At 51.6% G+C, this 23,795-nt stretch overlaps 2 protein-coding genes across 2 annotated transcripts; both read right to left on the reverse strand.

The window, feature by feature from the left end:
* Positions 1-2,831: 2,831 nt before the first annotated feature.
* Positions 2,832-3,767, reverse strand: LOC141477877 (olfactory receptor 14A16-like). The gene has a single exon (XM_074167051.1). The coding sequence runs from the start codon at positions 3,765-3,767 to the stop codon at positions 2,832-2,834; it is 936 nt and encodes a 311-aa protein (XP_074023152.1).
* Positions 3,768-10,525: 6,758 nt separating this feature from the next.
* Positions 10,526-11,494, reverse strand: LOC141477876 (olfactory receptor 14C36-like). Its single transcript, XM_074167050.1, has one exon. It carries the CDS (start codon positions 11,492-11,494, stop codon positions 10,526-10,528), a length of 969 nt encoding a protein of 322 aa, XP_074023151.1.
* Positions 11,495-23,795: the final 12,301 nt, after the last annotated feature.

Here is a 23,795-nt window from a genome sequence, read left to right on the forward strand (position 1 = left end):
GAAGCCCACTGTACTCCAACTGAAGAAGAGATATTGGCAGCGTATGAAGGGGTCTGAGCTGCTTCGGAAGTGGTTGGTACAGAAGCAGAACTCCTTGTAGCACCTCGACTGCCGGTGCTGGGCTGGATGTTCAAAGACAGGGTCCCTGCCACACATCATGCAACGGATGCCACGTGGAGAAAGTGGATTGTGCTGATCACACAGCGAAATGGGATGGGAAACCCCAGTCACCCAGGAATTCTGGAAGTGATCATGGACTAGCCAGAATGCAGGGATATCTAATTTTAACAGAGGAGGAGGTGACAAATGTGGAAGAGTCCCCACTGTATAATAAACTACCAGAAAGTGAGAAGTATGTCCTGCTCACTGATGGTCTTGATGGATTGTAGGAAACATGGAAAGCGGAAGGCTGCTGTGTAGAGTCCTACACAACAAGTTGCAGAAGGACAAGGTGAACCGAGCCAGTTTGCAGAGGTGAAAGCCATCCAGCTGGCCTGAGACGTTGCCGGAAGAGAGAAATGGCCAGTACTTTATCTCTGTACCAACTCATGGATGGTGGCAAATGCTCTGTGGGGGAGGTTACAGCAGCGGAAGCAGAGCAACTGGCAGAGCAGAGGCAAACTCATCCGGGCAGCCGAACTGCAGCAAGATATTTCTGCCTGGATAGAGAATCTGGTTGTGAAAGTATATCATGTACCCAAGAGTCAGGGCACTCAGGAACAGCAGAACAACCAGCAGGTGGATCGGGCTGCTAAGATTGAAGGGGCTCAGGTGGATCTGGCCTGGCAGCATAAGGGTGAACTATTCATAGCTCGATGGGCCCATGACACCTCAGGAGGTGGTGAGGAAAAGACGCAACATATAGATGGGCTCATGATCGGGTGGTGGATCTGACCATGGACACTATCGCCAGGTTATTCATGAATGTGAGACACGAGCTGCAATCAAGCAAGCCAAGCAGTTAAAGCCTCTGTGGTGTGGAGGACGATGGCTGAAATACAAATCTGGTGAAGCCTGGCAGGTTGATGATATCACACTGCCACAAACGCGTGAAGGCACTTGCCATGCGCTCACAATGGTGGAGGCAACCACCAGATGACTGGAGACATACCCCGTGCCCCATTCCACCACCCAGAAAAGCATCCTGGGCCTTGGAAAGCAAGTTTTATGGTGACACAGAACCCCGGAGAGAATTGAGTCAGACAACGGGACTCATTTCTGAAACAGCCTCATTGACAGCTGGGCCAAAGGGCAGGGTCTGTCACATCCCCCATCACACACCCGCCTCTGGGAAGATCAAACGATACAATGGACTGTTAAAGACTACACTGAGAGCAATGAGTGCTGGGACCTTCAAACACTGGGATACACGTTTAGCCAAGGCCACCTGGTTAGTCAACACTGGGGCATCTACCAGTTGAGCTGGTCCTCCCCAATCAAAACTTCCATGTACTGTGGAAGGGGATAAAGCCCCCGTAGTGCACGTGAAGAATATGTGAAGGAAAACAGTCTGGGTTATTCCTGCCTCGGGCAAAGGCAAACCCATCCATAGGGTTACTTTTGCTCAAGGACCTGGGTGCTCTCGGTGGTTGATGCAGAAGAATGGTGAGGTCTGATATGTACCTCATGGGGATTTCAATTTGGGTGAGAATAACCAATAAACTAAATTGCATGAAGTTAGTTGTTTAATTACTCCTATATATATCGTCGCTGCTAGGGTTGCTATATGCCACATCAACGGTATTGCAATGAGAATTGCTGAAATGAATGAAGAATGAAGTTTGATGAAACCAAGTCAAGTGCAGCGATGATGGAACCAGAACTGGCCTCAGCAACTGGTACCTGGCAGTTTCCATGAGATCGACAGACCATGGGCATGGGCTGTGCCAGATACACCAGCTGCGAGCTCCAGGTGCAGCATACAACAGTTGTGCACCACCCCATCTCTCCTGCCCTGAAAGACTGTTCTGACAGATGGAGCCCAAAGTCATGGACCAAATGAACTCAGCGGACATTTCAGAGGAAGGGCCCATAGACTAAGGGAATGATATCTCTATGTGTGTATAAATATATATATCTATCTCTCATAGACAGGAAAAGTGTTGGTGATTTATTGAAAACTGCAAGACCTGAGCATGACGTAGATGGTAGTTTTCTTCCTTGTAGCTGCTCAGTTTTGGATTTAGTATGAGAATAATGCTGATAACATATTCTTGTTGCTAAAGAATATTTGTAATTAGTGAAGGACTTTTTTCAGCTTCCACAGAAGGTGGAGGGAGCACAGAGAGGACAAGCTGGCCAAGGGAATATTCCAAACCGTAGTAATCGTGCTCATGACTATATACATGGGGGCTGGTGGGGGGAAGCAATCTGCAATCACTGCTGAAGACAGGCTGTGCAATCGATCATTGGCTGGTGACAGCAATTTGTGTTGCATCGAATATTTTATATCTTCTTTTACCATTATTATTTTCCTCTTCCATTACTGTTCTATTAATCTGTTTTGTCTCAACCTATGAGTTTTTTTAAAACTTTTTCACCCTCTTCACCCTATTCTCCTAGGGATGGGGGGGTGAGGAGCGTGTGAAGGGCTGTGTTGTCCTAGTTGGCGGCAAGGGTTTAACCAAAACAACCTGGGAGATCCCATTTTATTGAAGAGCTGTTATCTGACAGGACACATCAGACACAGTGCTGTGCAAGAGTCAGGCAAAATAGGATCAAGCCTCAAGACAAGTAGCATAAACCCAGAAAATTATCAATACATAGGAATATCACAAGAGAGACAAAAAGCAAGACAAATGCTGGGGAATGTGCAGAGAAGCAGAGGCAGGTTATTGTTGGTGAAATAGCGTCCCTTGGGCCAGTTTCCAAAGGGCAGCCCTGAGCTCCTGGTTCTTCATGCTGTAGATGAGGGGGTGCATTGCTGGAGGCACCACTGAGTACAGAATTGCCACCACTGAGTCTGGAACTGTGGAAGAGATGGAGAGGGGCTTCACGTGGGCAAACACTCCAGGGCTGACAAACAAGGAAACCACGGCCAGGTGAGGGAGGCACATGGAAAAGGCTTTGTGCCGTCCCTGCTCAGAGGGGATCCTCAGCACGGCCCTGAAGATCTGCACATAGGACACCACAATGAAAACAAAACAACCAAATACTAAACAGGCACCAATCACAATAAGCCCAGCTTCCCTGAGGTAGGAGTCTGAGCAGGAGAGCTTGAGGATCTGAGGGACTTCACAGAAGAACTGATCCACAGCATTGCCCTGGCAGAGGGATAGTGAAAATGTACTGGCCGTGTGCAGGAGAGCAGTGAGAAACCCAGTGCCCCAGGCAGCTGCTGCCATGTGGACACAAGCTCTGCTGCCCAGGAGGGTCCCGTAGTGCAGGGGCTTGCAGATGGCAATGTAGCGGTCATAGGCCATGACAGTGAGCAGACAATACTCTGCTGTGATTAAGAAGAGAAAGAAGAAGAGCTGAGCAGCACATCCTGCATAGGAGATGGCCCTGGTGTCCCAGAGGGAATTGGCCATGGCTTTGGGGACAGTGGTGGAGATGGAGCCCAGGTCAATGACAGAGAGGTTGAGGAGGAAGAAATACATGGGGGTGTGGAGGTGGTGGTCACAGGCGATGGCGGTGATGATGAGTGCGTTTCCCAGGAGGGCAGCCAGGTAGATGCCCAGGAAGAGCCAGAAGTGCAAGAGCTGCAGTTCCCGTGTGTCTGTGAATGCCAGGAGGAGGAACTGGGTGATGGAGCTGCTGTTGGACATTTGCTCTCCGCTGTGCATGGAGGACTGTCAACAGAAGGAAAGACAGAAGTTAGGGCAGACGCCTCTCAAAAAAGTCTCTTCAATTGCTCTTAGAGACCCATGGAACTGCCCCTCCCCTTTGGGGAAGACCTTTGGATGTCACTTTTGTACACACTGTGGTTGGTTCTGGCTCATTATTCTTCGGGGAGCTATACTGCCATAAGTAATTAGGAACACGGAGTGTCCTCAGATTAAATCCACTCATGGCATCAAAGGGCTTTTCAGCTTTGTCACATCCAATTCACCTGACTGCAGAGCAGAGCTGAGGGCACTTGTTTGTTTGTTTGTTCTCTTCTAGTTTCCCCTCCACACCTCAGCAGTGTTTTTATGGCAGAAATACTTGACATTTCTGGTTTGCTGCATGGAAAACCTTGTGGTTCCTAAAAGCCAAGGGGACTGTCCCTCAGTGCAGAGTGAGGACAGCCCGTCTGTCCATCAGTATTGCTCTCAGCTGCCCTGTGCTGGTACCTCTCTAGCTAAAGGATGATCACAAGGAGAAAGCTCCTCTGAAAAAAAGTGCTGAGAGTAGGAGAGGCAAATTTACAATTGCAGGTCTCCCAATCGCTCATCCCCATCTCACTGGACCCGAGGAGCATCTCAGCTCTCCCCTCCCAGCCAGGGACACAGAGGCCCCACCACAGCTGCCTACATTCAGCCCTCCAGCAGGACTGACATGGCCTTGGCACTGTCATCTCTACTCTGTGGGGCTCCGAGAAAACACAGAGATGCCACAGGAAAACTGTGCCCTTCTGGTGGGCGGCGTGGCACCCAACAGGACCCTCCAAGGGAAGGGTAAACTGTCCTAATGATGGGGCATCCTGATGGGATGGTCAGCTTACTCCCAGCCCCACACACTGCAGCTCCCAGAGACCCCAAGGGCATTTGGAGGCTTTTCCTCCATGGACAGGACATGCAGCATCAGAGTCTGAGCTGCAGCTGAATCCTCACCCCCCACCACGGCCAAAAGAAGGGGAAGAACAAGGGCAGCAGGGCCAAGAGGGGAACAGGCCAAAGTTCTCCTGCCAAGAGAGGCAGGACAGGGAGACACAGTCAGACACTCGAGCATTTCTCCTCCTTGCTGGTTGGGATGCTGGGAAGGAGTCTCAGGACTAAGCCCCTGGGATATGAAGGGGTTGGGGGCTCTACTGTGTGGGAGAGGAGACCGGGAAGTTTCTGCAGGGAAGGCATCTGCGCTGCAGGGGATGGCAGGGAGGTGCTGGAATCCCCCCTCCCATCGCCTTTCCTGTAGCAGCTCCCTCTCACTCCCTGCCCATGGCTCTGCTGCCTGGACTGTCCCTGCCAGGGGCTGTTGCTTTGTCCCCAGGTCTCCTCCCTTTCAGTGCTCAGAGACTCCATCCCACCTGCTGAGGGCTCAGCTCTGCCCTGCAGACACCTTCTGCAGCAGGGAATGGCCCAGGGGCATCTCTGGGTGTGCACGGGGTAAGGAGAAGCTCACACAAGTGCTAACCAGAAGACTGAGGCAAAGAAGTTGTTCAGTAGCTCAGCCTTATCCATATCCTGGGTGGCCAGGTCTCCTGTTCCCTTCCGGAGATGGTCCACCACTTCCCGAGCCTTGCCTTTATCCCTGACATATCTATAGAAGTTTTTCTTATTGTCTTTCTTGACATCCCTGGCTAGATTTAGTTCTGCCTGGGCTTTCGCTTGCCTGATCTGGTTCCTGGCCACTCGGACAGTCTCTCTATATTTTGCCCAGTCCACCCATCCCTGCTTCCACCCTCTATGGGCCTCCTCTTTGGTCCTGAGCTTGTCCAGCAGCTCCTTGTTCAGCCACACAGCCCTGCTGGCTATTTTGCCCGACTTCTTCTTTGGGATGCACCTCTCCTGAGTTTGGAGGAGGCGATCCTTGAATGCCAAGCAGATTCCACCGCTTTGAATGCCAACCATTCCGGGATCCCCAGGCCCAGCCCCATAGATTCAGGAATCCCCCAGCCCCAGCCCCATAGACTCAGGAGTCCTCCAGCCCCAGCCCCATAGATTCAGGAATCCCCCATCCACAGCCCCATAGATTCAGGCGTCCCCTATGCACAGCGCCAAAGATTTAGGCGACTCCCAGCCCCACAGATTGTGGGCTCCCCCATCGCCAGCCCCATAGAATCCCAGAATCGTCTGGGTTGGAAGGAGCCTTTAAGATCATCGCCATGACCCATGTCATGGGGGGATCTATGGGTCCTGTGGGTTGAAGCTATGGGTCCTGTTGTTGGATCTGTGGGTTGGGCAGGGGGGGATGTATGGGTTCAGGAAGTCCCATGGGGGAATCTATGGGTCCCAAGGTGGATCTATGGGTGCCAGAAGGGATCTATGCGTCTTGGGGGGGGGGGTGGGGGTTTCGCGGAATCTATGAGTCCCAAGATACAGGTTGGATCAATGGGCCACGGCCAATGGGATGAGGTTTAATAAGGCCAAGTGCCGGGTCCTGCATTTTGGTCACAACAACCCCAGGAACGCTACAGGCTTGGGGAAGAGTGGCTGTAAGGCTGCCCAGCAGAAAAGGACCTGGGGGTGTTGGTGGACAGCCGGCTTAACGTGAGCCAGCAGTGTGCCCAGGCAGCCAAGAAGGCCAACGGCATCCTGGCCTGTATCAGGAATAGCATGGCCAGCAGGAGTAGGGCAGTGATGGTGCCTCTGTACTGGGCACTGGTGAGGCCTCCCCTCGAGTGCTGTGTTCAGTTCTGGGCCCCTCACTCCAGGAGGGACATTGAGCTGCTGGAGCGTGTCCAGAGGAGAGCCACCAAGCTGGTGAGGGGTCTAGAGAAGAAGTCATATGAGGAGAGGCTGAGGGAACTGGGCATGTTTAGTTTGGAGAAGAGGAGGCTGAGGGGGGACCTCATTGCCCTCTACAACTGCCTGAAAGGAGGGTGTAGAGAGGTGGGTGTTGGCCTCTTCTCCCAAGGGAATAATGACAGGACCAGAGGAAATGGTCTAAAGTTGCAGCAGGGGAGGATTAGATTAGATATGAGGAAGAATTACTTTACTGAGAGGGTGGTCAGGCACTGGAACAGCCTGCCCAGGGAGGTGGTGGAGTCGCCATCCCTGAAGGTATTTAAGAACTGTGTAGACATGGCACTTCAGGGCATGCTCTAGTGCCCAAGATTGTTGCTTTGCGTCTGTTTGTGGGTGGGTGTGGGGTGTGGTTGTGCGTGTTTGTTTTGGTTTTGGTTTTTTTGTTTGTTTGGTGGGTTTTCTTTTGGGTTTTTTTTGTTGGTGTGACTCGATGATCTCAAAGGTCCCTTCCAACCAAGAAGATTCTGTGATTCTGTGAATGTATGAGGGTGATGAAAGGGAAGAACTTAGAAGCGGGAAAGAGAGAAAAGGAGAACCAAAGGTTCGGCTCAGCATGTGATGAGCCCAGTTGGGGGTTACCTGCCCAACAACCTTGAGTCAAGGACTTGAGTGGGCAAAAAAAAGCTCCAGCTGAGTGAACCAAACTTATGTCTGCTCATTTCTATGGTCACGGGGGACCTGAGCGATCTCCTTATCATTGTCAAGGGAGGAGCCATGGTGAATCATTCACTCATGCTGGATGGGGCCTTGGGAGGTCTCCACGGAGAGTTGGAGAAAGGAGAAACGTGGGTTGGGCTGTATGTATGCTGGCTATGTTAGTTTAGGCTGTGTACTTATAGACACGCAGAGTCTATAAGTTTCCCTTCAGGAGCTTGTCTTAGACCCTCTGTCTATCTGGGAGCTGGCCCCAGGATCCCCTCATTTCCCCAGTCCCCCCACGCACCTACAAACACACACGCAAATGGCTCTCTCCAGCGCAGACTCTCAGCCTCATTCAGGCTGGAAGGTGCCAGCTTCCGCTTTCTCTGTGCTTCCTCTTCATGCTGGATGTTAGTCAGGAGCTCCTTTCTCGCCCATTGCTGCCTCCTCCCACCCATTTTCTGCATCTCAGGGTGGACAATTCTATATCCTGAAGACGTGAGCCTTGAGCACAGAACACTCTCTGTGCACCTCTTTTCCACGAGGCTGCATCCCATAGCATTTTTGCAAGCAGGTCCTGCAGCAGGCCAAAGCCTGCTCTCCTGTGTCCTGCTCTTTGCCTTGTTCCTTTATGGAAGGGCCTGCAAACATGAGGCTTCTTCCAAATTGTCTGAAGAAGGGTTCATCTACCTCCTCTTCCAGATCAAGAGATCCATAGCAGACATCTACCCACCACAATGTTGCCCATGAGCGTCTGCCCTCTCGTGCCGCCCGCTGACTGCCCGTCCCCAGGCAGAGCTGCCTTCCTGCTGCTCTCTCACAGAAAGAGCAATTTCCCCCTCCACATCCAGACACGTGGCTTTATCAGTACCAGACCCCCAAGACCCTACCGCTTCTCCAGGAGGTGGTTTGGGCCACATTATCTACCCACAGCCAACCTGCAGACTTTCTGGGCTCTCCAGTATCCACTCCAGGCTTAGGGACTCAAAAATAACTAGCTCTCAGGCCTCTTCTGCTTGCTGGCTGCTCTGGGGTGATGTTTGCTAGTGGTTACACCTGCTGACACATACACCAACACGACATGCACACACACACAGGTCTCTCCAGTTGCTGCCCCCCCAGAGAATCACAGAATCATAGAATATCTCAAGTTGGAAGGGACCCATAAGGATCATAAAGTCCAACTCCCTGCTCCTCACAGGAGTACCTAGAACTAAACCATATGACGAAGAGTGTTGTCCAGATGCTCCTTGACCTCTGACAGGCTTGCTGCCGTTACCACTTCCCTGGGGAGCCGTTCCAGTGACCCACCACCCTCTCAGTGAAGAACCTTTTCCTCATGTCCAACCTGAACGTTCCTTGATGCAGCCACATTCCATTTCTTCATGTCCTACAGCTGGTCACCAGAGAGAGGAGATCAGCACCTCCCCTCCGCTGCCCTCCTTGAGAAAGTTGCAGACTGCAATAAAGTCACCCCTCAGCCTTCTCTTCTCCAAGCTGAACAAGAACGTGAGCCCCTGTGACTTGTGGTTCCCACTTGAGTGGCTACCACTTGGACCTCCATCCGTATGAAAAGAGAGAGCCCCCTCCTCCCAGCTTCCCACCCACCATACCATCCACTTCTTCAGCCTAGACAGCATGCATCTGGCTATAAGGACACTGTGGGAGATGATGTCAAAGGCCTTGCGAAAGGCCAGGTCCACAGCATTTGTTCCTGGAGTCACACACAGAAATGTCGGGGTGCTGCCAGGTGCCCACGTCTCAGCTGACCTTGTGCGCTTCTTATACACACGGGGGTGATCAGAGACGGGAGTCCTTTCCTTGCACACGCAGAGGCAGAGCACTGCAGCAGTCCCAGTGTCCCTCTGACCTCCTGCTGCCGCTCCTGGGGGCTGGGAGGCACTGCAGAGCTGTGGTGTATCGCCCTGCTCTGCACTTGCCCTGAGGAACGGACACGGGGACGTGGGTTCAAGGGAGCACATCCCAGTGCTGCATTCGGGTGTTTTGCCAGGGGAGTTACTCTCCAAGTGAAGTGACCTCCAGACACTGTCTGTCCCACAGGCCTTCATGGAACCCCCAGGAAGAGCTGATGGTGTTTGTGCTCACCCGGGTCCATCTCCCCACACGCACACAAAGTGCATGCTTAGGTCTCACCTGTACAATGCCAAGATGGATTCTGACCTCGTCATTCAATGTCCCTCAGTGGCGGGACAAACAACCTCTCCAAGCTGGGGTGGGAGGCTGGTACTGGAAACGGTGGTTGTTATTGGCCGGCCTGTGATGATGGCCCTGGGGCAGCTTCCCTGGGATGCCCAGGGAACACGAGCACAGCCCAGACCCTGCTCTGCTGCTCCTTCACGTCTCTCGCAGGAGCCTGGCAGTGGGAAGACACCGCTGTGTGCCCCCACCCTGCACGCTCCCACGCTTTAGCTGTTCACTGGGGTTTTCCCCTGGAGGACACTTGTCAGCTCAGCCATCCCACACCCTCCATGGCTCTTGCCACCTCTTTGCCCTCTCCCCAGCCAAGCCCAGCAGAGCTTCCTATTAGAGGAAAAGGAAGCCAGTGAGAATGTCCACCCAGCTGGCATGCTGAGGAGATCTCCACCCCGGGCAGCTTGCAGCCTCAACTGCCAAACTTGTTCCCCAGGACAGCATGAGAGAATTGGCCCAGGAGATGCTCAGGCAGCTCCTTTTGCTCCAGGGACAGGGCAGCCTGCCCCGAGCTGCCACCCACAGCAAAGGGTTTCTCTTTCCATGTCTCCCCTGGACACACACGGTGCCCTGCTCTTCTCCTGGGACATCCCGTCTCCCCAAAGAGGCTTTTCCCTCAAGAGCTTATCTGTGCTGGCCTGGCCAGCCATTCTTGCACCCCTTCCCCAGGCTTCCCACAGCCCCCAGGCTGGTGGTGTTGCTCTGCAGAGCAAGTGGGCTGTGGTGCCCAGGGCCGTGCTGGTCAGGCTGGGAGGCAGACGCAGCTCAGGGTGGCTACTGAGCCCCCAGCTCAGCACCAAGACTCTGACCCTGCAGAAGATCTCGGACAAACACATCGGCACAGGGTCCTTTATTTTATTTAAACACAAAGAGAGAACAGCTCCTTATTTACACAGGCTCTGGGTCATGCAAGACAGGATTATAGTCACATAGAAACAGGAAAAAGAATTATTTCGTTTATTTTTTTTTATTTTTGGAGGGCATGAATACAACCAAGAAAAGATAAAACCAAATATACCAAACCAAAAAAGTCTACAAAAGATAGGTTAGGTGTGTAATGAGTTACATCACGAGTGATGTGCAAAAGAAGATGGGAATTTCACTGCTGCTTCTGAGAAGGAAGCGGTCATCAGTTTCCTTAGGGCATCATTGAGCTCCTTGTTCCTCAGGCTGTAGATGAGGGGGTTCAGTACTGGAGGCACCACTGAGTACTGAAATGATAGGAACAGGTTCAGGGATGGGGAGGAGATGGAGGGGGGCTTTGGGTAGGCAACCATGCCAGTGCTGATAAACAGGGAGACCACGGCCAGGTGAGGGAGGCACATGGAAAAGGCTTTGTGCCGTCCCTGCTCAGAGGGCATCCTCAGCACGGCCCTGAAGATCTGCACATAGGACACCACAATGAAAACAAAACAACCAAATGCTAAACAGACACTGACCACAAGAAGCCACACTTCCCTGAGGTAGGAGTGTGAGCAGGAGAGCTTGAGGATCTGGGGGATTTCACAGAAGAACTGGTCCACAGCATTGCCCTGGCAGAGGGGTAGGGAAAATGTATTGGCCGTGTGCAGCACAGTGTAGAGGAAAACACTGCCCCAGGCAGCTGCTGCCATGTGGACACAAGCTCTGCTGCCCAGGAGGGTCCCGTGGTGCAGGGGCTTGCAGATGGCAACATAGCGGTCGTATGCCATGATGGTGAGGAGAGAAAACTCTGCTGAAATGAAAAAGACAAACAGAAAGAGCTGGGCAACACATCCTGCAAAGGAGATGGCCCTGGTGTCCCAGAGGGAGTTGGCCATGGCTTTGGGGACAGTGGTGGAGATGCAGCCCAGGTCAATGACAGAGAGGTTGAGGAGGAAGAAATACATGGGGGTGTGGAGGTGGTGGTCACAGGCGATGGTGGTGATGATGAGTGCGTTTCCCAGGAGGGCAGCCAGGTAGATGCCCAGGAAGAGCCAGAAGTGCAAGAGCTGCAGCTCCCGTGTGTCTGCAAACGTCAGGAGGAGGAACCGGGTGATGGAGCTGCTGTTGGACATCTCCTGCCTCTGGGCATCGATCACTGAACAAAGAGGAAAGGACAGAGGCAAGGTTGGGGAGAATTGTATGAGCACAATCAAAGCCATTCCTCATCCTACACACTCCCTGCCACTTTGCCATTTCTATGAGATCATTCAGCTCTGTGCCTGGAGCTCTGACTGCTGCTGGCCGAGTGTGCCGGGAGAAGCAGGACGTCTGCCCACAGGCTGATGAGGAGTCAGCCCTGCTCTGCAACAGCAGATTCCTGGGAATGGTGTGGGCTGTCCTTGTTTTCAAATTTCTCAGATAAACCTCTCCTCATGCAAAAGGGCTCGTCACTATCTGCACCCCCATTGCCAAGAAACCATAGTCACAAAAGAGTTTGAGAGAGGCTCTTTTGCAGCTCTCTCCCATCTCAGCTGAAGATTTTCTTGCATTTCAGGAACCCTCATTATTTCTGCTACATTCAGGGACAACAAAGTGAGACCTTTGAGGCAGAGGATCACCTGTGGGTTAGTGCAGAGAGAGGGGAGATGGTCTGTCCCTCTATCTTGCTCCCAACAGCCCTCTCTGCTTGTGCCTTTCTGAGACAGGGGGTCATCACACTCACACGGTGACCTGAAAAGAACTGGGCACTGCTGAGAGCAGAGAAAGCCACCGCCGAGGGCTCGGTGTCTCCCCCTTCAAGGTCTCAGCACCCCACTTCTGGCCAAGGACGCACAGGGTTCATTTCACAAACCCAGCGGCATTTCCTTGGTCGTAGCATCTCTCCGCTTCTCCACAGGGCACTCAGGTAACACCAGGATGCTCTAGGACAGATTTGCATCCTGGAAGGCAGCTCAGTGCTTGGAAGGACACCCCATGGAGAAACCCAAGTGTCCTAATGATGGTGTCTCAGTAAGGGAGAGCCAGCTCGTTCCTCAGGGGATGACACAGCCCCACACCTCAGAGCCCACAGTCACATTGCCCACAGCCCCACAGGTCAGAGGAGAGCTTGGACACTTCGTTCCCATGGACACACCTGCCTGGGAGGAATCACAAGAGCAGTGCCTCACTCGGCTGCTGCAACTCCCATCCCCAGAGAGCCCGACTGAGAGAACAAGATGACAATATCAGAGACAAGTGGAGAAACAAGTTAAAATGCAGGGATGGTCTGGCTGAGAGAGACAAGTGGAGAGAGAGCCGGGCACTCAGGACAGCATTACCCTCACCCAGCTGGGCACACCACCTCCCCAGCAGGAACTTTGCTGGGCCGGTTCTCTCAGCTCCTGTGCTCTGGAGGGAAAAACGGACACACGCGGTTAGGGAGATGTCCCACAGCTCTGCTGGAGCTCTGGCTTCACAGGAGGGTTGTTCATGCCTTGGACCACAAAGCCTTGAGGACAGGGCTTTGCTGGGTGGGACAGGAGGCAAGGGGGCTTGCTCAGAGGAAGGGGTCTGCATTGGAGGGGATCACACAGAGAGTTCTGAATTCTCCCTCCCACAACATTTCTGGTTTAATTTCCTCTCCCTCCCTGATCATATCCCTTCTGCCAGGAGATTTTCCTCCTGGAAGGTGTTTCCCTGCCCCATGACTTTTCCCCATCAGTGCTCACAGATCCCACCCTGACCTCTGCGCACTCACCATGGCCCTACAGAAACCTGCCTGTTTGCAGGGCACTGCCTGGGCGCAGTTTGCATCCTGTTTGCAGGTGGAAAAGGGCTGTTGAGAGCAACCCTGATGGGTCCAGGAAAGGCGATGCTGGTGCTGTCGATGGGCAGAGGAGTGGCTGAAGGCACTCTAGGAGGTTCCTGGCAGACCTACTGATCTTTCAAAGTTACAGCTCCAGAGTCTCAGTGACTTCTTCCAACTTGAGAACTCCTTAAACATTTATCCCTTTTTCCACCTCCCCTCCCCCACAAGTCAAAAAATAAAAAATAAAATCAGGAAAGCTCTTTACCTAAAACTTAATCCCTGCCACGACCTTTGCCTTGAAAAGTCCCCTCGGAAGTGTCCTATGGGCAATCTGCATCTGTGAGCAGCCCTGATGCACACAGTACCCTCTTGACAGCAGGACATTCTCCTGCCAGGTGTTGCCTCTTCCCCCCATGGCTTCTGACCACACTGCTGTGGGGAGCTCCCCAGGAAGGCTGAGAGCTGACCCTGCCAGGCGGAAGAGTCCCTGCCCCAGCACACAGTTCCCTGGGACACAGGGACCCTGCTCGGAAGGACAGCCCTCTTACCCCTGGGGAACATCCAGCTTCACACTCCCGGTGTGAAGCCATCCCTGGGAGAAGGCAGCTGATGTGCCCTCTCCCTTTGAAAGAGCCTTAGGAAAGCCGTGCTCCAAAGCAAGTCCTTTTTCTCTACTCTGAAAAAACGGTGAGAGATGTCCTGAGAGATGCCACAGGCTGAGGGATGTGCCATTTCAGGAACCGCAGCTGCATTGCCCTGCAGCCAGAGACTTACCCTGTCAAGGGCTGTGAAGATTTCTCCTCCAGTGAGCTCTCAGACATCCTCCCAGTCCTGACCACCTTTAAGCCCTCTCTCTGCCTGTCTCCTCTCCCTGAGATACCCTGGGAGTGCCCTCAGCCCTGCTGCGCTTGGCAGAGGAGCTGCTCCTGGGCAGAGCTGTCTCTCTGCAGCGCTGCCCCGTGGCCATGAGCTCCCTCCGTCCCAGGAGCCCGGCCCAGCTCAGCAGCAGAGGAACAGCCCAAGGCAGCGCTTTCTTTGCCCCCTCTGGGCTCCCTGGAGATGGCCCTGGGGCTCCAGGGGAACGTGCTGTGAAGCAGGCTGAAGTCATCACTGATGTTTCCTCTCTCAGCTGGGGAGAGGCGCTTCTTTCCAGAACTGTCAATTCTCCTCTCAAAGTTACTTCAAAGGTCACTGGTTTTGGTATCATTTAATAGTAAGACAGGACACCCAGACAGTGACAGGCAGGGATCTCCATTACTCCTGCTGAGAGAAGGCATTCCGCTGAGTCAATAAACCATCTCATCCTGCGTTTCTATTGCTGGCATTTGAAGGAGACTCAGCTCCCTCCCTTGCCTGTCCCAAACCCACTGGAGGTGGGATTCCTCTTGCCTCAGGGGTTCAGGTGGGCACAAAAATAGGCTCCTGCATGTGAGCTCCTTGTCTCAGCTCCCATCTTCATCCATGGAGATGGAGGGCAGGATTGGGCTGTTCAAACACAACACCTGGTGACACGGAAGGTCTCAGGGGTGGTCAAAGATAGGTGTAGGGAACCGCAAGCTCTAATGGAGCAGTTCTTAGAGACAGGGAAACATCTTGGAGATCTCATCTATGAGCCTGGTGGGAAATCCTTTGGCCAAGTGAAATGACAGCCGATGTCCCAAAAAAGCCAGGAGAATATTCTCCTACTCGTTATGTTCATGTCAGGTTTTAGAGGTATTCATATCAACGACTGCTGTCCTGTGCCATAGGGAGAGCAAGGTCCCTCTCTTTTCCATCAGCTGAATTTACCAGCTCTCAAGTGACTACAAGGGCATTTGTCCCACGTTCAGCTCCATATGGCCTGACAGAATTCAGGGCAGCTACTCAATTCAATGTTCAAATCCAGGGCCACAGAGGAACATGAGACTCCAAGGCTGGCCTGGACCACACGGGACCTGCAGGGAAGCAGTTCCCATTCAGGGTGGATGTGTCACAGATGGCCCAGACGGCATCGCAGAGAGTGCAGTAGGGTGTCTGTTCCCTTGACTGATGCCTTCTGTCAGAGGCGCCAGTCATCAGGTGGCATCAGAGAGGCAAGGTCTGTCCCTTCGCTACCCAAGAGGTGCAGGCATTGCATGGACATGGAACACATCACACAGGGATCTTTACTCACTCCCTTGAGGAAACAATCAATGGAAAGACCAATAATTGTCACTGTGGGCCTGGATACATCTTGTCCTCAAGGGCAGCATTGTCCTGGCTCAGCAACGGTCCATATCAGAACTCAATTGAAACTCCAAAGGGAGTTCCAGGGCACCAAGATGAGCTTTTGGTAATTCAGGAAGAGTTAAAGGAGAACAAGAGATAACATAGGGCCACTGCTGAATTTAGGAGGAGAAGGTGTAGATAAATCTGAGATACTCTATGTTCTCTTTCCCTGAGTTGCCACCAGCGAGGCCTCCCAGGTCTTTTTCTTTGAGGCAGGATGGTGGAGGAGAAGAATGAGCAGTGGATGGGGAACCAAGCCAGGGGTTACCTGAGCAAACTACACCCTTACCAGTCCATGGGACGTGAGTGTTGGCATCCAAGGTTGTTGAAAGAGTGGTTATAACCAGGAGGTGCTGGTCTGCGCTGATCCCAGTAAGAAAGGCACTCGGACTCCACAAGGTCTCTTTTAAAATCCTGTTCCTGAGGGGAGCACTATAAGGGCAGTATCCCAGAGGCAATCTTATGTCTGTTTAGATGGTGGGAACCCCAGGAGGTGTAGCATTGAATGGGCCTTCGACCCCAATGCAGCAAACCATGCAGACCCCACCCATAGAAGACAGTCTCCTGGTCTGGTCACTCAAGCAACTGTGAGAAATGAGCTAAGTTTTGCTTCAGCTAATTGATGCATTCCTGTTAGTATGTATATACTAACAAGAGAAGCTTAGTGATTCCTATCACAGTAGAGTCTAATAAATTGTAGCCAATTCATCTTCAGAGTTGCCCTTGGTCTGTCAAGGGACCCTTGTCTTGCAGAATGAAATCTAAGTGAAGAGAAACAGATTGGAATGGAACCTTCAACGCAGGAACCCAAGAGATAGAGGAGTAACACTAAGACCAAAGAAACCAGTCTTGGACGGTAAATCTGCCGAGTGGGCTGTGGAGACTGCCAAGTAGGCCGGGTTCATTTAGAGGACAGCTGATGAAGAGGAGGATACGACCACCTGATGAAGCAAACGACCACCAGAGTGCTTGTAGATTCTACTAATGGACAGTAGATGGCGGCAAAGACTGTGAAATAACGTGTAGCATAACCAAAGGCGTGTTTAGGATCATGATTCTTTGAAGTAGGTGTGTTTATGCCTTATACGGCGAAAAGAGGTGAACTAGACCTGTAATAAGTGAGGCGGTCAAGAAGAATGTGAGCTCCAACTTCTCAACCAATGAGAAGAGAGACAGAAACCCAGGCGGCTGGGATAGGCTATAAGTACCTGAAAACTGAGCGAGGGGGTGTGCCTCTGCTTTGAGATGCACCCAATTCAGCACTGTTTCGTATAATATTTTTAATAATTTTTTATTTTTTAAATCCTTGCTTCAGCGACTTTGTTCACTATTAAATTCTAATTGTGAGCAGGTGTTTCTCACCCAACTCTAGGATTTTCTTGCAAGGAAACCACGCTATTCATCATCTCAACAGTCAAAGAGAAAGGACGTTTTCACGAGAACTTCCTGCAGCAGTGCTGGATACAGGGAAGGCCACACAGGAGGCAAAATGTCTGGTATAGAGTGGGAGCTGTCTGCAGGCTCCTGTGTGACAATGTACTGCTGAGGCTGTCCTGTGGCCAAGGCATCTGTGCAGCACAGCCCAGGGGTGAAGGCCACACTGTACGTACAGCCCAGCCCAGCCAAGAAGGAACTGCTCCATGTACAATGGTTCTCCTGGGCAGCATCCCAGCTCAGGTTTCCCTGTGAGAAGTCAGCTGAGGTGCTGTGGCCCAAATGTGCACTGCCAGAAGGAGTCCCACGTCTTCCCAAAGAACTGGGATGTTTTTAGATTGAAGTGAGATGTGGTGGGACAGCTTGCTGAGCTGTGGTGTTGCAACGGAAGGATACGGGCTCTGCTGGAGGGAGTGACAGGGAGGATGAGGATGGGGTGATGCCACTTGTGTGAAGGAGAACCTCAGATATATGGAACTCCTCAATGAGATGGACAAGAGGCTGAGTGAGCTTGTGTGAGTGAGGATGAGAGGAGAGGCCATTAAGGGTGGCCCTGTCTTGGCCGTTATAATCCACTTGATCAGGCACAGTAGGCACAATAAGTCTTTTAACACCAACCTGAAGAAGTCTCCAAGTAGTCAATGAGCAGGTTCCTATGGGGTACAGTAGTTGCCCTGGCATTCACTGGCCAGGCAAAGAAACAGGATGCCGGCAGCCTGCAGGACCTGCAGGACAACTTCTGAACACAGCTGCCGGGTGGGCAAACAAGGGTGATGCTCACCTGGACCTGGTCCTGGAAAGAAAAAAAAAAACAAAACCAAAAAGAGCTGGTCAGGGAGGTGAAAATCAGTGTCAGCCTTGGCTGTTGTGAGCAGGAACTAGTGGGGTCTCAGGTGCCAAAGAGGAGTGAGGAAGGCCAGCAGCAGAGCAAAAATGGGTGGACTCCAGAGAAGAAGACTTTGATGTACTTGGGACACTGATGCACGTGGTGCCATGGGAAGTAACTCTCACGCGTGAAGGATCATGGGAAATGTGATAAGCCTTTCAGGACAGCCTCCTCCAGGCACCAAAATGATCTCTCCAAATACCCTTGAAAAGAAGCAACCGCCTCAGGAGGCTGCTTGTCGGAACTGACTGAGGTCCTGCAGAAAGAGGCAGCACAGAGGAGGTGGAAGCAGGGAAGCTGCAGAGGAGGAATTGAGAAACCTTGTCCCAGGACATAGGGATGATGTCAAAGCCAAACCTGCCATATTCTTGACAGTTGAAGGGAAGGACAGCAAAAGCACAATGAGCTGATCCAGGCTTAGAGGGTCATGGGAATGAGTCACCCTCTGCCTGGAGGCCTGTAACAGATGCAGATATTTGCATCTTGACTGCCTGCCTCAGCCTGGGAGGTGGGGATCCCCCAGCTGGGGGTGGCTCTGCCAGTCCATCCACATGGGTCTAGGTGATGCAGGCTCTACTTGGAGACATTCCTGCAACCCAAATCCCTTGGCATTCATGCAGAATTGGCAATTTGAAATCAAGCATTTCATGCACTTGGCCTCTTTGCTTGGACATCTTTTCACGTGGACTCCACCCCTGAAAGCTCTCTAATTAATCACAGAAGAATTGAAGACTGAAGGAAAACTGTGCCCTGGCTTGGCTCCTCGGGGTGTTTTGCATGTTAATGAGCCCTCTGGTGCCGAGTTCCTGAACTGCAGATCTCTAAGACTGACCAAGCCTCTAGAAGCGTAAGAGTCAGAAGCAAACGTCCAGGTTTCTGAGGGTGTTTGCAGGCCCTGCTGAAGTCCGTCACTGAAGAGACCATGGAGGGAATGAGCAGACAAGGGTCCTGTCCCTGGGGGCTTGTGAAGCCGGAAGTTGGAGGCACTTGGTACAGCAGGAAATTTAAATGTAGAGGTGACTGTGAAAGCCCTTGATGTGCTCCTCCAGGCAGGATGGCCACATCCTTACCCACATCCTCTACAGAGGATGGGGCTCCTTTCCTTTTCCTCTTGGAATGTTTGGGGCTCTTGCTGGGGGCAGTGTGATTGGGAGTGCGTGTTGCCAGGTGCAGGTCAGCAGTAGGACACCTCCCAGGATTTATAGAAGGTGGCTGAGGAGGCAAATAGCTGTTGAGTGAAGTGCCCAAAAGAACCAGGTGAGCTCCCCCCATGGCTTTGGCTTCCTGGCAAGGAGCCTGTCCTAAGAAGGGGATCCAGCCTCCGCCACTCTCTGGAGAGGGAAACCAGCAGTGTCCGTGCCACCTGGGGACACAAAGGGTGACTTTTGCAAGACCACCCTTCATCCGAACGGCTTTCAACATGTAATTCAGGATGGGAAATCATACCTTATATGGCAAATACTAATATAATTGGCATTGTCCGGAATTGGTGCTATGGAAGTAGATTGGTGCTATGGAAGTAAACTGTGACTTTTTAAATTTTATTATTATTATTATTCCTTTTTTTTTTTTTTTGCCACTCTAAGAGAAATCCCAGAAACACCAGAAGGACTATTGAAGTAGTGTCAACAGAAGACCCACCAGCTTTGCATCTCAAGAAATAGGATGCCAGAGGTCAAGGGAAAGGTGGTTTGGGCACAGTCATGAGATTTGGGAAACTGAAGCGTGTGCCCCTCTCCCTGAAACCCTGCCCTCCTCCGTGACCTGTGTGAGAAACTCCATCAACTGGGTCTGAACTCACACTCGTGTCAAGAAAGTGGTGTGCAACTGCAGCCAATGTTGTCCTGCCGGCTCAGGATTTGAGCTACTATTTGAGGCCAAGGAGAAATCCGGTTCCTATAGGCCAACTAATGAAAACATCCCATGGGCTGTGGGACTTCCTCTTTGCTGACAGAGAATTTGTGAACTTTTTTTTCCTCTCCCTTTGTAACTTGACTGTCACAATTCCTGTATTGAATCTGCATTAACGCTTTGAAACTGTCTCTGTGAAAAACTAACCCAGCATGACTTTTTTTTTTTTTTAACAACTGTACTTGGAGAATTGAAGAGTGTCTCCAGATATGGAGCATTTTTTCAGAATGTCTGCTCCAAGAGGGAAAATATCTCAGCCTGCAATTGGAAATGGGTGAAGCTGAGTTGCTTCAGACAGTATTTGATACGCATACAATAAAAAAAGGTTGTGAAGGTGAGTGGGTGTGCAAGAAAGAGGAAAACTGCCCATCCAATGGAGCTCTGCAGGAGGAGGACGGAGCCGTACATGACATGAGGAGATACAAGTGGGATCAGCACAAAGAGAAGACTTTTGTAGGGAAAGCTGTGCAAGGGAGCACCCTGACTTCACCCAGCTGAGAGCAGAGACCAGGCAGTGTGCTGAAGGGATGGGGAGAAGCATCCTGGGTTAAAAGACTGTGGCTGGCAGAAAGCTGGAGAGATTGTGAGCCCAGTGACAAAGCTTAGGTGTTCTCGGGAATCTCAGGAGACATGGGGTACCAGTTCCCGGGTTCAAAGATCCAGTCAAATGAGTCATCTCTGTTTCTGCAATGATGGGATGGCTTCAATGCCCAGTTCATTTGGAGACTCTGTACATGGATGCTGACATTTACTGAGTACCTGCACTGAAAGGGTTAACAGGGTAGGCTGTTATTTTTGGCAGGTAGAAGGATAGTACAAGAGAAGAACTTGGCTTTGGGCAAATGGAAAGGGAAGCCAAGGATGTGGTCAGGCCTGTTTGGGGGCACCTGTGCAGCAGCCCAGCACCTGATGTGAATCACTTCTGGGGTCAGGGAGAACCTGAGAGCTCTCCCTAATTTGGAAACATGAAAGGGAAAGGAGGATAGCCCCATTCAGGCCCAAAGGCAACTGGGGAGGTGTCTTGACCAACCTCCCACTCAAAATAGGGTCAGATACCGAAAATAGTCAGGGCTTTGTTCAAAGACGTCTTGATCCTTTTCCAGCACAGAGCTGTTGCACGCTCTCTGGGAAACACCTTCCAGTGCTTGACTATCCTCATGCTTGAAAAGTTGCTCCTTATCTGGCTTGACCGTCTCTTTTTTTCACCCATTGCCTCTTGTCCTTGTCTCTTCTACCATGGATGTGAGTCTGGCTCAGTCTTCCTGGTAACTGTGCAACGCTGCTCCATGTTCCCCCAAGGACCTCCTCTCCTCCAAGCTGAACAAGTCCAGCTCTCTAAGCCAATTCCCTCTGGGACACCAGGGCCATCTCCTTCCAAGGGTGTGCAGCACATTTCTTTGTGTTGGTCTTCTTAATGTCAGCAGAACTCTGTCTTCTCACCGTCATGTCTTACGACCGCTACGTGGCCATCTGCAAACCCCTGCACTACGGGACCCTTCTGGGCAGCAGACCTTGTGTCCACATGGCAGCAGCTGCCTGGGGCAGTGTTTTCCTCTACACTGTGCTGCACACGGCCAATACATTTTCCCTACCCCTCTGCCAGGGCAATGTCTTGGATCAGTTCTTCTGTGAAATCCCCCAGATCCTCAAGCTCTCCTGCTCAGACTCCTACCTCAGGGAAGTTGGGCTTCTTGTGGTCAGTGTCTGTTTAGGATTTGTTTGGTTGGTTTTCATTGTGGTGTCCTATGTGCAGATCTTCAAGGCAGTGCTGAGGATGCCCTCTGAGCAGGGACGGCACAAAGCCTTTTCCACGTGCCTCCCTCACCTGGCTGTGGTCTCTTTTTTTGTCAGCACTGGAGTATTTGCCCACCTGAAGCCCCCCTCCATCTCCTGCCCATTTCCAGACCTAACGGTGGCTCTGCTGTACTCAGTGCTTCCTCCAGCAGTGAACCCCTTCATCTACAGCTTGAGGAACTGGGAGCTCAAAGAGACCATTAGGACTCTGATATCATGGTCTTTTTTCAAGAGGGAGAAATTTGCCACCTCTCTCCATAAATGACTCCCACAGTCATTAATGACTCCTGCAGTATGATTCCTTCCTTTTTGTTAGTTTGTTTTGTATTTTTAATCATTTTTTTATCATTATTGCTGTTATTGTTTTTCATGGTTATTATGTTCCTACACAAATGTTTTCATTTGTGTCGCTACACCTGAGACATGTACCTATTTTGTGTCACCTTGTTCCCCTCTCAAACTGTGTTTAAAAGTGGCTCAGAGCTGGCCTCTTTTGTAGCATGTCTGTAAAAAAATGGGATCTCCCTGGTGCCGTACTTTCATGCCGGGATCTTTCTCCAAAGATCTGCACTCTGCAAGATTACAAAGGAGCCGAATTCTTCATGTTCCTCTGCCTCCATGTACTCAGGACTAAAATGCTCTATGTCTTTTTGTGACCTTTCAGAGACGTAGGATTGGGTTTCAGAGTCTCCAGTTGGTGTCTGGTGACAGGTAAGATGGTGAGTGGATCTGAGGGAAGTACCCAGGTGACATTAAGGAGACCCACCTTCTAGGAGGGGACTCTGGAGTGGTCTGGACAGCATGGTGGTCTTCTGGGTCAGCATGTTCCTGGGATTATGGAGGGAAGAAGTCGGCAAAGATGGGGCTTGGGACCTTAGGCAGATGACATGTGCAGACCTCCTCTGTATACTCACCAGGTCCTCCCACCTGTCCACAGCAGGAATTCCCAGAGAGGGACACACAAGTCAAGTGTGGCCCCAGCACAACTCACTGAAAGGGGGACGCAACTCAAGATTCCTGGGGTGGCCGCAATCCTCCTAATGCAGTCCCATATGCAGTTGACCTTGTTCACGGTGAGCATGCACCACTGGATCGTACGGTGTCCCTTGTGGTGTCTTTCTCCTCAGGGTCACTTTTCAGGCAGCCCTGATAGATGGGGTTATTCTTTGCCTTGATGCAGGACTGGCCACTTCCCTTTGTGAGATGTTAGAAGTACTTTTTGTCCAAATCCCAGGGTTTCTCAAGGTCCCCTGGACTTAAGCTCCATTTCGCCAGCTGTTAATGTTTGTGTGCAGATGGACCACCGTGACGGTGGTGAGCCATCACCTCAAGATAACAGCATAAAAAATTGCAGGACGCTACAGCTAATAAAAGAAGCTACTAGTTTTGTACTGACCAATGTAGGAATCGGCACAGCAACCCTCCTGGAAACAGAGAGCAAAGCCGGGGCAGTGGGGAAAGAGGCTCTTTGTTGAGGAATGTGTGAGGATGATGAAAGAGAAAAACTTGGAAGGGAAAAGAAGGAAAAAGAAAACCAAAGGTTAAGCGCAGATGTGATGAGGCCTCTTTGGGGTTACCTGCCCTGCAGCCCTGTGTCGATGACTTCAGTGGGACAAAAAGGACACAGCTGATCGCTCCAAACTTGTGTCTGCTTAATTTCATGATCATGGGGAACCTGAGTTCTCTCCCTGCCATACCAAGGGGAGGCCTGTGGTGGAAAAAATAACACACAATAACTCATCCTGGAAGTGACCTCAGGACGTCTCTAGGGCAAACAAAACCACCGTCAGTGGAGAAAGGAGAAATGAGGGTCGGGCCGTTTGTGTGCTGGGCTGTGTTAGTGCAAAACATAGGCCTATATAGACACACAGAGAGTAGCGATCCCTCCCGGAGCTGATCTTACACTCTCCATCTAGCCAGGAGCTGGCCCTGGGTTTCCTTCACCCCTCCACAGACAAACACACACACACAAATAGAGGTCTCCAGCCCAGAGCCACAGAACCACTGAGGCTGGAAAGTAGAGAGCTTACACTTTCTCTGTGCTTCCTCTTGATTGTTGCCAGGAGCTCCTTCCTCATCCATACCAGCTTCCTGCAGTAGTGCTTGACGTTGTGCATGTCCAGGTGTACTATGCTGGAGCTTGAAGAGGAGATCCTTGACCATCTAATAGCTCTCCTCTCTTCTCTGCAGGACCATATCCCATGAGATTGTGTCAAACAGGTCCCTCAGCAGGCAAAAGCCTGCTCTCCTCAAGTCCTGCTCTTTGCCTTCTCTCAGAAACTTCAACTCTGCTTTCTCCCCCCTGACTGTTACATCCCTGGCCTTGATTCTAAGTACGATGTCCTGCAGGATACCTCCCCTCACTGGCTCCTCG

The sequence above is a fragment of the Numenius arquata genome, unplaced genomic scaffold (assembly GCF_964106895.1).
Source record: "Numenius arquata unplaced genomic scaffold, bNumArq3.hap1.1 HAP1_SCAFFOLD_585, whole genome shotgun sequence".
NCBI lineage: Eukaryota > Metazoa > Chordata > Aves > Charadriiformes > Scolopacidae > Numenius > Numenius arquata.